This window comes from Dendropsophus ebraccatus, chromosome 3 (assembly GCF_027789765.1).
Source record: "Dendropsophus ebraccatus isolate aDenEbr1 chromosome 3, aDenEbr1.pat, whole genome shotgun sequence".
Taxonomy (NCBI): Eukaryota; Metazoa; Chordata; class Amphibia; order Anura; family Hylidae; genus Dendropsophus; species Dendropsophus ebraccatus.
Genome location: NC_091456.1, coordinates 79,999,174 through 80,013,930, shown reverse-complemented (window position 1 = coordinate 80,013,930; position 14,757 = coordinate 79,999,174). Strand labels below are relative to the sequence as shown.

Below are 14,757 nucleotides of genomic sequence, written 5' to 3'. Positions count from 1 at the left end.
ATAGATACACAGTATTGGTCACACTTCAGTTTATACTTTACAGTTGTTTTCTGCTCTTTATGTAGATAGTCGGATTAACAGCCTCGGTGGGCACTGGAAAGTCCCGCTGTACAGGGGATGCTGTGAACTATATTAGTAAGCTTTGTGCTAGTTTGGACATTGAAGAAATATCTACTGTCAAACAACATGTGGACGAGCTGCAGAGAGTTGTATACAAACCAGAGAAACGTAAGAATGGGCCCATGGTTTTACAACTGATAATTCACATTCATTTCTAACAGAACCTTACCTGTATTAAAGGCGTTTCGCAAGTTATCTTTTTTTTTTCCTTTCTTGATTTTAGTAATCTACGAGACAAGGCAACGTGAGAATGATCCATTTGCTCAAATTATAAGAAAAATCATGGCAGAAATAGAACTGATGGCAAAAAGGATTTTTCCTCATCTTGGTAATAATATGCATCAATAAAAGTCTTAGACTGTGCGAAGATTTAGGGTGCGTTCACACGTACAGGATCTGCAGCAGATTTCATGGTGCAAATTTGAAGTTGCAGATTTAAGGCAAATCCAATCTGGACCATGAAATCAGCTGCAGATCCTGTACGTGTGAACACACCCTTAGGCTATGTTCACACAACGTGAGAGACCAGCTGTTCCGTGACCCTGGCCAGGTCACAGAACGGCCCGTCTCTGTACAGATCATCTGCAGTACTGGCCGGGATGATCTTTCTGGCCGCAGGGTTCTGATGTGGGCGCATCAGCGTGCGCCCGCATCACAACTTGCCACTGCACACAATAAAGCAAGCCGCCGGAACCGCTTGCTTAATTGTGTGAACTGACAGGGTTTCCTATGGCCGCAATTCAGTGAATTGCGGCCGCAGAAAACTGACATGTCAGTTATTTGCGGGTCCGCATGGGATCCCGGCCGGAGTGTATACGATGTGTATACGCTCCGGCCGGGATCCCATAGCAAAATAGGCACTGTTACACTCCGCACAAAGTACGACTGTTGTTGCCTATGGCAACAACGGCCGTACTTTTACGTAGTGTGAACATAGCCTTATAATGTAAATGATTATTGACACTTTGTATCCAAAAACACCTCTATACATCTGTGTATAAAAATTGGTAATAACCAGTGAATATGGAAGTGCATATAGCTAGTGCTATATAACAATCCCTAAGGCTTGGTTCACCCATAGTATTTTGGGCAGTATTTGTAGCCACAACCAGGATTGGGTACAAATCAGAAAAAAAGGTGCAACTCTTTCCATGATACTGGTTGTAAACCCAGTCATAGGCCTCATTCACACCACCGCAATTCTTTTTTTGGAACAAATAATCAGGCTGTCCACAATCGACAAACTTTTATCTGCAATATACCTGTATTTTTTGGATTTGCGAAAAATAAAGATGAGTCGAAAAAAGCCGGGGAGTGGACCCGTTTTTTTAAGATGTTTCGGATGTTACCTCCGCAACACCTGCCAATTATGGATGCTCCCTTTGACTTCTATTGGTGGATGTATTTTTTTGCAGTACGAATCGCAGCCAAATCACAAATCCGTAAAATTACGGACGTGTGAACGGACCCTATAGGAATCGGTAGAACTGCAGTTTGTTCGTAATTGTTGATCCTGTTTTATGTCTCAAAAAACTACCAGAAAAAAAGTCATTTTTTTTCTGTTGCATTCAATGGGGAAAGACCCCTTAGTTTCCACTCAGTTTGATATTATGCCCGGAAATGTTATGGACATAAAATGAAGTGGCAGGGATTTCTTTTGGGCCATTTATGTTCCAATGTAATAAGGAGTGGGATTTTGTAAAGTTCACCTACACACGTTCCACTGTTGCTCAGTACCCTATTAAAGACACTAATCTAATCGTTGCATCTTTGTCTCTTAGACGCAATGACAAATATCCAGAATCGACCTTATGGAACTAAGCAGTATGAGCAATGGATTGTTGCTACCCAGAAGAGATGCCACACCTTGCAAATGGAAGATAAAATGGAGGAGAGTCACATTTGTAGTGCGTTATTTACATACACTGAACATTTAAGGGTATGCCATTGTTGTGTAACTTTTTACATTTTAAAAGGGGTTATCCAGTGCTACAAAAATATGGCCACTTTTCCCCCTCTCTTGTCTCCAGATTGGGTGGGGTTTCAAACTCAAGCTCCATTTACTTCAATGTAACTCATTGCAAACCACACCTGAACTGGAGACAAGAGAGGGGGAAAAGTGACCATGTTTTTGTAGCGCTAGATAACCCCTTTTAGGGTAGCTTCACACGTACTGACTCGCAGCGTTAATAACGCTGCGAGTCGGCTAGGTCCTGGCAGATCACTTTCACTACATACACACAGCGGTCTGAACAACCGCTGCGTGTATGTAATTCTGCCGGCCGCTTAACCCCTTCAGCTGCCGCCCGGCTCCCTCTCTGTATACATTACCTGTCCTCGCTGCATGGGTCCCAGCGTACTGCTCTCCTGCCTGGCCAATCAGTGTGTTGCCCTCCCGCAGCCACTGATTGGCCGGGCGGGAGAGCAGTACGCCGGGACCCTGTGCAGCAAGGACAGGTAATGTATACAGAGCGGGAGCCGGGCGGCAGCTGAAGGGGTTAACGGCCGACAGAATTACATACACGCAGCGGTCGTTCAGACCGCTGTGTGTATGTAGTGAAAGTGATCTGGTAGGACCCAGCCGACTAATGCTGCGAGTCGGTATGTGTGAAGCTACCCTTATACTGTTATTTTTGCGCTTTTGAACCATTAGATCAAGGGCTTTTCCCCATGTTCCATAAAACACAGAACCTACCGAGGGTTAAGGCATGCAGTGGACTCTTTCCCCACCCGGCATGATGTATCAACATGATGCCAGGAGCAGGGAGAGTGTTTAAAGTGTCACTGTTGTTTAATTTTTTTCCAGAAATCAATAGTACACGCAATTTTAAGAAACTTTGTAATTGGGTTTATTAGCCGAAAAAAAGACTTTTCCCAGGTCCCCCCCCCCCCTCCCTCCTCTTTTCCATTCACTGCTAAATATCAGGAAATTGTGACTTGTTGTATCAGACACAACCCTGTCTGTTCTATAGAGAGGGGAGGGGGAGTTAGTCGGCAGAAGAGAGCAGAGAACAAAGGATTAGAGAACACGGAGCTGGATGAAAGCTGTATTCACAGGTCAGAGAGGTCTGTACTGACTGTCAGAGGAGATAGAGGGTGATGTTACTGTAGATTGACTCTTTGTTGTCCTGTTTTGGTGCCTCATCTCTCTCCACCCCTCCCCATGAGCAAGCCATGAAGACAGGGGGGAGAGCTTCATACTGCTTTTTCATGTTAAAAATGCATTTCTCAGTCGTGTCATTGGGGGACACAGACACAGTGGGTATAGGCTGATGCCACTAGGAGGCGACACTAAGCTCTCAAAAGAAAAGAGTGCTAGCTCCTCCTACCAGCCTATACCACCCTACAGGCAGTAAGCTAAGCCAGTTTTAGCTTAGTGTCTGTAGGAGGTAGACACTCCTGCAGGACTCTGCAGGTTTACTTTTCTTAACTTTTTTCCCTCTAGGTACAATGATTCTATAACCTAACCTTAGAAGAAAAGTGGCTACATGGGTCTGGTGCGGACTCCTCTGATGCCCACTAGCCTAAGGGTCACCCAGGCTCATGGACGGAGCCTGTTGGGTGCTCCCCCCCTTTTCCAGCAGCCCACTCAGAGCGAGTGGCAAGCTGAAGGGGTGACCCTGCTGGTCCTGGGGAGCAGGAGACATCGACAGATGAGTATATTTTTATTTATCTTTCCTTGTCTCCCACCAGATGCTTCGCTCCCCCTTCCTCTCCGTACACCGCAGCTCTGTCTGCACGCCGGTGATTTACTGTCATCGCTGCTCCCCCTCCCTCCCTGCTCTTATGCTGACAAGGGAGGAATCGTATTTCAAACACTTCCCAGTGACCTGAGCGGCCTCCAGCCTGCGTGCACGCGCCGTTCCCCGCTCTCCCCTCAGTCTCTCTGCAGCGTGTCTCGGCCGGCTCATTTTACACTGCTCAGAGCAGATGAGCAGCAGCGCGCGCCGGACACAGTTACCGGCTCTCTGCTGCAGCTCTAACCCTTTCACTCCCAGCCGCGTCACAGCAATGTGCTTCCAGGTTTGAAGCACAGTGCGCTCCGATACAGTGACAGGGCGGGCTTTTCCCCCGCCGGTGTATATGTAATCATTCACTCTCTTTCCTTGCCGCCCGATGTGGTTTCTCCCATTATCATTCCCGCCTGTTTCTGCCCGAACAGGAGTAGGGCACGCTTTTTGCTGTCCCTTTATTGGTTCCTGTGCTCTGTGTCCCTCCCCTGGCCCCTCTGCTTACTCTGGTGCAGCAAGGTCCTGACTAACTGCACAGTCGCTGTGTTTCCTGTCAGCTTTGATCAGGATCCAGGCTCTTCAGCTGCAGGCCCCAGGGGGACACTGACACAGTTATTGGTAGGCTCAGCTCTCTCTCTCTCTCTCTCTCTGACCCTTTCCTTGCCAGCCTTCCCCCCAGATATCCGAACGCTCCCTGCGTTCCTGCAGCAGGACCAGGAAACGGGCATGATCTAGCCTGCCCACCCACAGGTTTCCTTCCTCTGGATCTCCTGCATCCTCCCATGGGGATAACCGTTCCCAGTCTCTCTCCCCTCACAGACCATCCCTTTCCGGAGATGACCCCCCTGACCCTGAATCTGATCCTGACTCGGACCTACCACTTCCACTGTCAGTTATGGTAGACGACCTAATTGGAGCAGTTTGTGCCTCTCTTCAGGTCTTTGACACCAATCCGGCGCCTTCACAGGATACATTCTCTTTTCGCTGTCACAGGCGGGCCCCTAGAGTTTTTCCCTCTCATGAGGAGTTTGACAAAGCCATTCTCAAGGAATGGAGACACCCCGAAAAACGCTTTCTGTCGATAAGCGTCTTGATGTCCTGTATCCCTTCCCAGCCGATTCTGTTGAGACGTGGGCCAAGGCCCCTTTAGTGGATCCTCCCATTTCTCGTTTATCACGGACAACTATTTTGCCCACATCCAGTGCTGCTTCATTCCGCGATCCCTTGGATCGCAGCATTGAAAACTTTTCAAGGTACTCTTTTGAGGCAGCTGGCTCCGCCCTTAGTCCTGTCAGATGCCCCTCCGGAGGAATTGGTCTCTCTCGCTTCTCAGCTCTCCTCTGCTGGTAAATATCTCTGTGAGGCCTCCATGGACGCTGCACGTCTTGTCTCACGTGCCTCTGCCTCCTCTGTCGCTGTGCGCAGGTCTGTTTGGCTTAAATCTTGGTCAGCGGACTCTGTGTCCAAACGTTCTCTCTCTGCCTTGCCTTTTCTCGGGTCTCGTCTCTTTGGAGCAAAATTAGACGAGATCATTAAGGATGCTACGGGAGGCAAAAGCTCCCATCTTCCCCAGAGCAAGCCTCGCCGTTCGGGCCCTTCCCGGCGTTCCTCAGCCAGCTTTCGGCCTTTTTGCGCGTCCAACCCACCGCAGGCCTCTCGCCGCTCCTCACGAAACCAGTTGGGCAACAAGCCCTCCTTTAAGCCCCGTCCAGCATGGCGTCCAAAGCAGCATCCAAACAAGCAGGGTCCCTCCCGGACTTCCTTGGCATGAAGGGCTGCCCCCACTCAATCCTTCGCGGGTGGGGGGCAGACTTCTCTTTTTCCGGGACGTGTGGCTTTCCCAAGTGTCCGACTCCTGGGTAAGGGAAGTGGTCACCACCGATTACTCCATCGAGTTTCTCTCTCTTTCCCTCCCGACAGCTTCTTCCCCTCCTCCCTTCCCCGCAACCCCACCAAGGAGTCCTCCCTTCTTCTGGCGGTCGCCTCCCTGCTCCAGCAGGGAGTTATTGTTCCCGTGCCTCAGGACCAACGTTTTTGGGGTTTTTACTCCAATCTCTTTGTTGTCCCCAAAAACAACGATTCAGTCCGCCCAATTTTGGACCTGAAGCGTCTCAACCGTTTCGTGCGGCTGCGACGCATGGAATCTCTACGGTCCGTGATTTCCTCACTGGAACAGGGAGAGTTCCTCTCGTCCGTGGACATTGGGGATGCTTATTTGCACGTCCCGATCAACCCCTCTCACCAACGCTTTCTGCGTTTTGCCATCCGCGACAAGCACTATCAGTTCGTGGCCCTGTACTTTGGCCTCGCCACCGCACCCAGGGTCTTCACCAAGGTTCTCGCTGCGGTGTTGGCCCTACTTTGCTTCAGGGGCATTTCGGTGATCCCGTACCTGGACGATATTCTGGTACGAGCCCCCTCCCAGAAGGACAACCTGGCCAGCTTGGACATTCTCCTGGACACGCTCTCCAGGTTTGGGTGGCTCATCAATCGCCCAAAGTCTTCTCTAGTTCCTTCTCAAAGGCTGTGTTTTCTCGGGATGTCCCTAGACACTCATGCAGCGAAGGTTTTCCTTCCACAGGACAAGCAGACCTCCCTGCTCTCAGGAGTCCGTCTTTTACAGACCAGATCCACCAGTTCCCTGCGGTTCTGCATGAGAATTGTAGGCCGGATGGTGGCTTCCTTCGAGGCGGTCCCCTATGCGCAGTTCCACATGCGCCCGCTTCAGGCAGCGATACTTGCCCGTTGGGATCGTGCACCAGACTCCTTAGACAGGAGCATCCGTCTCCCTTCCTCAGTCAGGCGCTCACTGGACTGGTGGCTGTCCCCCCCAACCCTCCTCTCTGGGCGCTCATTCCTGCCACTCCGATGGCTGGTCCTGACAACGGATGCAAGCCTACGAGGTTGGGGGGGGGGGGTACACTGCTCAACCTGACAGCGCAGGGGAAGTGGTCTCAGGCAAAGTCCTCCACATCAACATTCTGGAGTTGAGGGCTTTTCTCATGTGTCTCCTGCATTGGACACCTCGTCTGACGGGGCACCCGGTCAGAGTTCAGTCGGACAACGCCACGGCGGTGGCGTATCTGAATCGCCAGGGCGGGACCCGCAGCCGTGCGGTGATGGCAGAAGCGGCCCGGATCCTCTCCTGGGCGGAGTCTCACGTGCCGAGTCTGTTCGCCGTCCACATCCCCGGAGTGGACAACTGGGTTGCAGACTTCCTCAGTCGGGAGCAACTGGACCCGGGGGAATGGTCCCTCCATCCGGAGGTTTTCGACCAAGTGTGTGCCTGGTGGGGGCACCCGGACGTGGACCTCATGGCATCACGGTACAACAGGAAGGTTCAGTGCTTCCTCTCCCGGTCTCGAGATCCCACGGCCTACGCAGTGGACGCTCTTGTGGCAACTTGGGGCGACTTCAGGTTCCTCTACGTGTTCCCTCCGCTTCCCCTTCTGCCTCGTCTTCTCAAACGACTCAGAGCGGAGGGGATTCCAACCATCCTGATAGCTCCAGACTGGCCACGCCGCACGTGGTATTCCGACCTGATACCTCTGCTGGCCGACGCTCCTTGGCGCCTTCCTCTGAGAGACGACCTGTTACAACAGGGGCCAGTCTGCCACCCGAATTTACGGCCGCTAAATTTGGCGGCGTGGCTGTTGAGGCCGCCGTCTTGAGGAAACACGGTTTTTCGGAGTGTGTGGTTCGGACCATGTTGAAGGCCCGGAAGCCATCTACTTCACGTCTGTATCATCATACGTGGATGACTTATTTTGCTTGGTGTGAAGCTCGCCATTTCCATCCACTCCGTTTTTTCTTTTGCAGGATTCTGGCCTTCCTTCAAGAGGGTTTGGAGCGCCGGCTAAGCCTCAGTTCTTTGAAACGGCAGGTTTCGGCACTGTCGGTTCTTTTCCATCGTGCCCGTACTTTCTTGCAAGGGGTGACGCATGCTGCACCCCCATATCGGCCCCCTGTGCCCCCTTGGGATTTGAATCTCGTTCTGGATGCCCTTCAGTTGGCTCCTTTTGAGCCTCTGCGAGAGATTCCGTTACATTTTCTGACTTGGAAGGTGGTCCTTCTGGTGGCCATTACCTCTCTTCGTAGAGTATCTGAGTTAGCAGCTCTTTCCTGCCGGTCTCCGTACTTGATTCTTCATCAAGATAAGGCCGTTCTTCGACCTGTTCCTTCTTTTCTCCCCAAAGTCGTGTCTCAGTTCCATCTCAATGAAGACATAGTGTTGCCTTCCTTTTGCCCGTCCCCTTCTCATCCTAGGGAACGCTCCCTTCACAGACTTGATGTAGTTCGAGCTCTTCGCATTTATCTTTCTATCACATCCTCTTTCCGACGTTCAGATTCCCTTTTCGTCGTTCCACAGGGCCCACGCAAGGGACTGGCGGCCTCTAAAACCACTCTGGCTCGCTGGATTCGGTTGGCGATTGGCGAGGCCTACCGTGCCAAGGGTAAGACGCCCCCCTTCCGAGTCACTGCTCATTCCTCTCGAGCGGTGGGTGCCTCGTGGGCGGTCCGACATAGGGCTTCGGCTCTTCAAGTGTGTAAGGCGGCCACCTGGTCCTCCTTGCACACCTTTACCAGGTTTTACAAGATGCATGTGTTTGCGTCTGAGGATGCCTCAGTGGGTCGCCGGGTCTTACAGACCGCGGTGTTCTGACTGTCCTTTTTTCTTTAACACTTGGGGTTCCTTTGCGCTTCCCACCCTTGGGGACTGCTTTGGGACGTCCCACTGTGTCTGTGTCCCCCAATGACACGACTGAGAAAACTAGATTTTGTGAGTACTCACCGTAAAATCTTTTTCTCATCGATGTTCATTGGGGGACACAGCACCCGCCCTGATTTTTGCTTTCTTGGTGTTTACTTTTGCTTTACTTGGTGTTTTTTTGTTGTGTTCGGTGGAGTTAACCTCTGGACTCTGTCCTTGGTTTTTTCCTGTTATGGAGCCGTGTTCTTGTTTTTATGTGAGCTCCTTTTCTTCACAGTTGTTTTTTTCTTTGTTCCATGCTTCTCCTACTGCTTTCGTACAAACTGGCTTAGCTTACTGCCTGTAGGGTGGTATAGGCTGGTAGGAGGAGCTAGCACTCTTTTCTTTTGAGAGCTTAGTGTCGCCTCCTAGTGACACCAGCCTATACCCACTGTGTCTGTGTCCCCCAATGAACATCGACGAGAAAAAGATTTTACGGTGAGTACTCACAAAATCTAGTTTTTGAATGAAGATAATGGCACATTTGCCTAATAAACCCAATTACAAAGTTTCTTAAAATTGCCTGGACTATTGATTTCTGCAATAAAAAAAAATACGACAGTGACTCTTTAAACCTTTGTTCCTTATTCAATACAGTGCTGCGAAGACTCAAACACTCTCACCGCTCCCGGCATGAGCTTGATACATCACTTGTCTGGCAGGACTTCTTCATTCCTTCTGGAGAGTCCAGCAGCTGGCTAAGATCCCCACCTGTACTCCAAATCAGATAGGGAGGAAAACTTGTAGTGTATTTAGGCTCTGCCCAAAAAACTCCCATCATTCACACTTGTATAACACCACGATGAGAGTTACCCCTCAGTAATACTTGTTTTGAGCACCACAGCACTGAGAGTAGCCGTGTCAGTGGCACATACCTACAATTTACCCCTGTGCCTGCTGGCTGTGAACATTATATACCAGCCAGATTCCTGCTTTTAGAGGAGAGAAGTTTTGTGTTTGAGGGAAGCCTTAATTCATTGTTTTTCCATCCTAACAGAAATTTAATGACGCTCTTATAATAAACAATGATGCTCGCACAAAAGATGCCCTGGAGTACCTAGAAAACTTCTTTACTAATATCAAGAATGGGACTTTTACTAAAATTGAGCAGGATCTGACAAAAAAATTCGAAGGTATTTACCAAGAGGTTAAACTTTCATTTACTAATAAATTTGTTTTGTGTAATAATCACTGCCTTCAATATTACAAGATTATTTCTGTGTCTTTACCAGTGGACTTCATATGACTGCCTAATAATTCAGAATGTCCCATAATTTGACACCCATCGGTTCCTAGTATTTTTGCCATAAAAGATATATACTTTACTATTGTTTGGATAACCTGGACTGTAAAGGCCCTATTACACTGAACGATTATCGAATTTACTTGGACGACTATTGACGGTTCAGGCCGAAAATTGTTTAGTGTAATAGCACATGTTAAAAGGCTATGGTCAGCTGACATGCAAGATGTCGGCAAATCATTGTATTTTGAAAAATCACAATTGGTGTGCTGTGCGTCACTCCGTGTAACAGGAGAGGCACCAGCAGGCAATCGCTGACTTCTGCCGCTCCCTGCTCGCTGTCTTTGTGTGTAATAGCACAGTGCAGCGAGCGGGGTACATGGGGGAAGCGAGCACTGAGCTGGCAGGTTGGCACTCGCCTCCCCAGAACATTGGGCCATGTGATACAGCCTTAACTCTGTCTGGTTTATTTTCAGACTCCAAAATCCAGACATACTTAAATGACATTATGTGGTACAGGAAAAAGAATAAACATATCACAGTTTGAAGACTGTGTTATAAACTGTTTTCAAATTTGCTGCCATGACTTGCCTCCTCCTTGGTAGAAATGGGCATGAACTTATGTTCACACACAACAGATTTGTTTTATATGTTTCTGCAACCTCCCAGCCATCTGACAGGGGCTTTCAGTAAGCTATGCACATGTTTCATATAGATATACAGAACAGATTTTCAGTCACAAAATGTTCTGCAAGAAAACTGCAGTGTGCAAATACACCCCAACTGTACACACTTTTCTATCGATATCATCTGTAAATGGCTGGTTTCATACTAGCGTAATATGAAGGCAAAAACACCTCAAGACCTGGACTCCAAAAAAGCTAATCTATAGCAGCGCAGGTTTTATAAAAATTATATAGTGCGCACCTCACTGGCCTGATCCTTAGTCTACAAAAATCCAATATCAATTCTAAGTCAGCACTTAAAGTGACTGTACCACCAGGCCCAGGCTGAAGCACTGGAGGCGGGCCGACCCACCCTTAGTGGGAGGAAACCCTAGCCCCTCTATGATAGGGTTCCATTGATTCTAATGGAGTCACGTCACGGGCTGCGGTTTCTTCCCACTGGGGGTGGGTCGGCCCGCCTCCAGTGCTTCAGCCTGGGCCTGGTGGTATAGTCACTTTAAGGTTAAAGCGACTCTGTACCCACAATCTGACCCCCCCCCCCCCCCCCCAAACCACTTGTACCTTCGGATAGCTGCTTTTATTCCAAGATCTGTCCTGGGGTCCGTTTGGCAGGTGATGCAGTTATTGTCCTAAAAAACAACTTTTAAACTTGCAGCCCCGTGCCCAACGGGAGTGTCTGTGCCCTAGCTTTGCACCATCCCTCCTCCCCACCCTCTTCATCATTAGGAATGCCACTGGAACATTTACTCCTGTCTGAACATTGCACAGGTCCTTAACGATCCAGCCCATGTGCGGTGCTTACACAGCTGAGTAATAGGAGACAATCTGCCTGGAGCATTCCTAATGATGATGAGGGACAGAGAGGTTGTGCCAGCCTAATGCATACACAATCTAGGCCATGGCCGTTGTGCACAGGGCTGCCAGTTTAAAAGTAGTATTTTAGGGCAATAACTGCATCACCTGCCGAACGGACCTCAGGACAGATTTTGGATTAAAAGCAGCTATCCGAAGGTACAAGCGGTTTGGGGGGTCAGACTGTGGGCACAGAGTCTCTTTAAATCCAATTAAACAAAGCATATTCCCCTGGCGTCCTCCTCCAGCGTCTCTCATGTCCCTGACTACAGCCTCCACCAGCTTCGAGACAAATTTGTCTGGGGACAGCCTGCTCAGCCAATCACTAGCTGCCATGCTGTCCCATCTCAGTCAGTGATTGGCTGATAGGGCTGTCACTCCCCACACGAGCTTGTCTCAGAGGTGGTGGTGGCTGTGGTCAGTGGGGGATATGGGAGATGCCGCAGGAGTACACCAGGGGAGAGCCTAGAGATAAACATTGGCTTTTTATTATTTTTTCTATAATTGCAGCTATATATGAAACATTTTCTAATGCCAGATAACTAATTTAATCTTATTTGCTAAGCTCTAGCTCTGCACAAAACACTCTACTATCCAGCACCTCAGTAAGAATGGTTGAGATGTAGGCACCTTTCAAATGTACCTACAATGCCTACAATGGGCTGGTACCTCTGCGAAGGCAACCATAGAACACCAGAAGCTGCTCCTGTTGTTCAGGAACAGCTTCAGGTGCCCTATGATTGGCTTGGCATTAGTACAACACATCTACCACTTGTCATCACATTTAAAGTGACACTGTCACCCCCTTTGTGCATTTTGACATCTCTACACAGGTGTTAGCGTTTTTCATACCTTATTTCATATCATACGTCATGGTGTTTGTTCAAGTAAAAAGTGTCCTTTTATCAACTGCAGATTGTATTAAGTGGGCGTGGCCTCGCTGCATTAGCGCCACTTAGCCCCACCCACGACTGTACTGTTGGGGTCTAGACCTTTCGGCCAGCCTGTTCCAATGGGCGGTGAGGGGGCGGAGCCAACTGTGACATTGTGGGCGGGACCAAGGGGGCGCTAATGCCGCAAGGCCCCGCCCACTTAACACAATCTGCAGTTGATAAAAGATGACTTTTTACTTGAACAAGCACCATGACGTATGATCTAAAATAAGGTATGAAAACCGCTAAATTTACCCTTTACACCTGTGTAAAGATGTCAGAATGCAAAAAGGAGGTGACATTGTCACTTTAACCCCTTAACAGGGTTATTCCAGCCCCATAAACGTATCCACAAAATAGGGCATAAGTTTCCAAATGTTGGTGGTCTGATTTCGGGACCCCCTTCTATCTCTCGTATGATGCCCCAACTCTCCCTGGTGCATTTAGCAGTGGGTCAGAATGCAGTCAGTGCATTGTCTAAGGGAGCACCAGGGATACCCGATTGCTTTACCTAGGTATCTCTAGTACTCCTACAGATAGTCCATTGAATGTGTGCTGACACATGCCTCCATAAACCAGGGAGAGTTGGGGTTCCAGAGATCGGACACCCTGCTCTCAGACACCTTTTCCCTCAAGATATTTCAGGCTGCATCCCTTTTTGATACAACACGTATTTATTTACTTCATGAGGCTAGGTTCACACTGCGTTTTCAGCATCCGTTTAACGGATCCGGTTTTTTTACCGACCAGAAAAATAGGGTCAGCAACGTTTTTTTGTCCGTTTTGGTCCGTCAAAAAAAAACGGATCCGGTTTTTTTTTATAATGGAAGTCAATGGAAAAACGGATGCACACAAATGAATCCGTTTTTTGCAATCCGTTTTTCATGCGTTTTTTTGCAAAAAACGGATGCGTTAAACGGATGCTGAAAACGCAGTGTGAACCTAGCCTGACACTGATGTGCTCCTGCTGGCTAAACACTATTTTTTAGGGTAGTAAAGTAATTTTATTCTGTTTTTTTTTTTTTTTTTTGTGACACATAGGCTTTTGTTTTTTTATTGTACAGTTTTTACACCACACTCTATTTGTTTCTTTTAGAATTACACAGAAACTTCTCTGCTGGGACACCCTTTTGTCTTTGACTGTCAGGCACCTTCTCAGTTCTCTATCAGCCACTGTTCTGAGGTGCCATATTTTCACAATAAAGCCCCCTAAGGCTGGGTTCACATGTAATATTTTTATCAGCATTACGGAAAAAGGTGCACTGTAGTTTTTCTCCTTGTTGGTTTCACTCCTGGTTTTGGCTAGAAATACTGACTAAAAACTACATGTGAACCAAACCTTACAGCTAATGTTAAAACAAGATATACAGTTGTTAAGGGATTTTTTTGTCTGGGTTTCTCTGACTATGACTTGCTGTGATTGGAATTCTAATATAACAATACTCATTAGACTCATATATTCTTGCAGGTGTTTTGCCATTGTTGATAGAAGTTTCAAACGACAATGAAAACCCAAAGCTGGAACAACTGCAATTTATCTTAATGGAATCCTACCAAGAGAATCCAGAGACACTCACCCTCCTGTTTGTGAACACCAGGGCATTAGTGGTGGTGAGAATATGTATATCAAATTCATGTTAGTTATTGAGATTCAAAGGAGAAGTCCGGCCAAAATGTATTTTTTAATGTTATTACATAAGAAAAGTTAGACAAATTCCTAATATACACTAATTATGGGAAATGCACATAAAGTGCTATTTTCCTCAATTTAGTAGATAAAGCAGTTCAATGTCTCTAAATAACTGTGATGTCATGAATCAGGTGTAATTCAAATGAAGTTTCCAGCAGGGAGCGCACTATATGTAGAAGTCAATGTGTTATGTAGTGTCTATGTAGTGTAGTCTATGTAGCTGAGCCTGCATGTATTAAAGATAGGGAGAGGAGTGTAAGATGTACACAGGCTCCGACAGATCTCTTGGAAATGGAGCTCTCCCACTCTTGTAGAACTACAACCCTCAGCAGGCACTCCTGGCTGCTGCTCAGCCCACACGGCAATGGGCAGCAGGGGAGAGAGATGCATCTAACTATCTTCCCCCCTCCCTCCCTGTGCTGCCCTGTGCAGGCTGAGGAGCAGCCAGGAGCGCCTGTTGAGAGTTGTAGTTCTACAAGAGAGGGAGAGTGGCATCAGATGCCCCCACACTGCCCCATACAGACCCCAGACATATGATGCCCCCCTCATACCCCCTACATACCCCAGATGCCGTAGGGGCCAAGCGGCAATCTCCCCATGCTGCCCCATTCAGACCCCAGACATAGGATGCCCCTCTCCTACCCCAGACGCTGTGCGGGCTGGAGGGCATGCAGAGAGTTCCCCCCTCCCCCTCCAGGTGACATTACACATTGACTTCTACATATAGTGCGCTCCCTGCTGGACACTCCATAT

The 14,757-nt window shown here is 48.5% G+C and overlaps 1 protein-coding gene across 2 annotated transcripts in view; it reads left to right on the top strand.

Moving 5' to 3' along the window:
* Window positions 1-14,757, top strand: part of RIGI (RNA sensor RIG-I) — a 53,328-nt gene that overhangs the window by 23,450 nt on the left and 15,121 nt on the right. For both annotated transcript variants that reach the window (XM_069962083.1, XM_069962084.1), the window contains exons 11-15: window positions 66-228; window positions 344-448; window positions 1,902-2,059; window positions 9,599-9,734; window positions 13,783-13,925. In XM_069962083.1, the coding sequence (XP_069818184.1) occupies window positions 66-228; window positions 344-448; window positions 1,902-2,059; window positions 9,599-9,734; window positions 13,783-13,925 (705 nt within the window). The remainder of the gene's footprint in view (window positions 1-65; window positions 229-343; window positions 449-1,901; window positions 2,060-9,598; window positions 9,735-13,782; window positions 13,926-14,757) is intronic.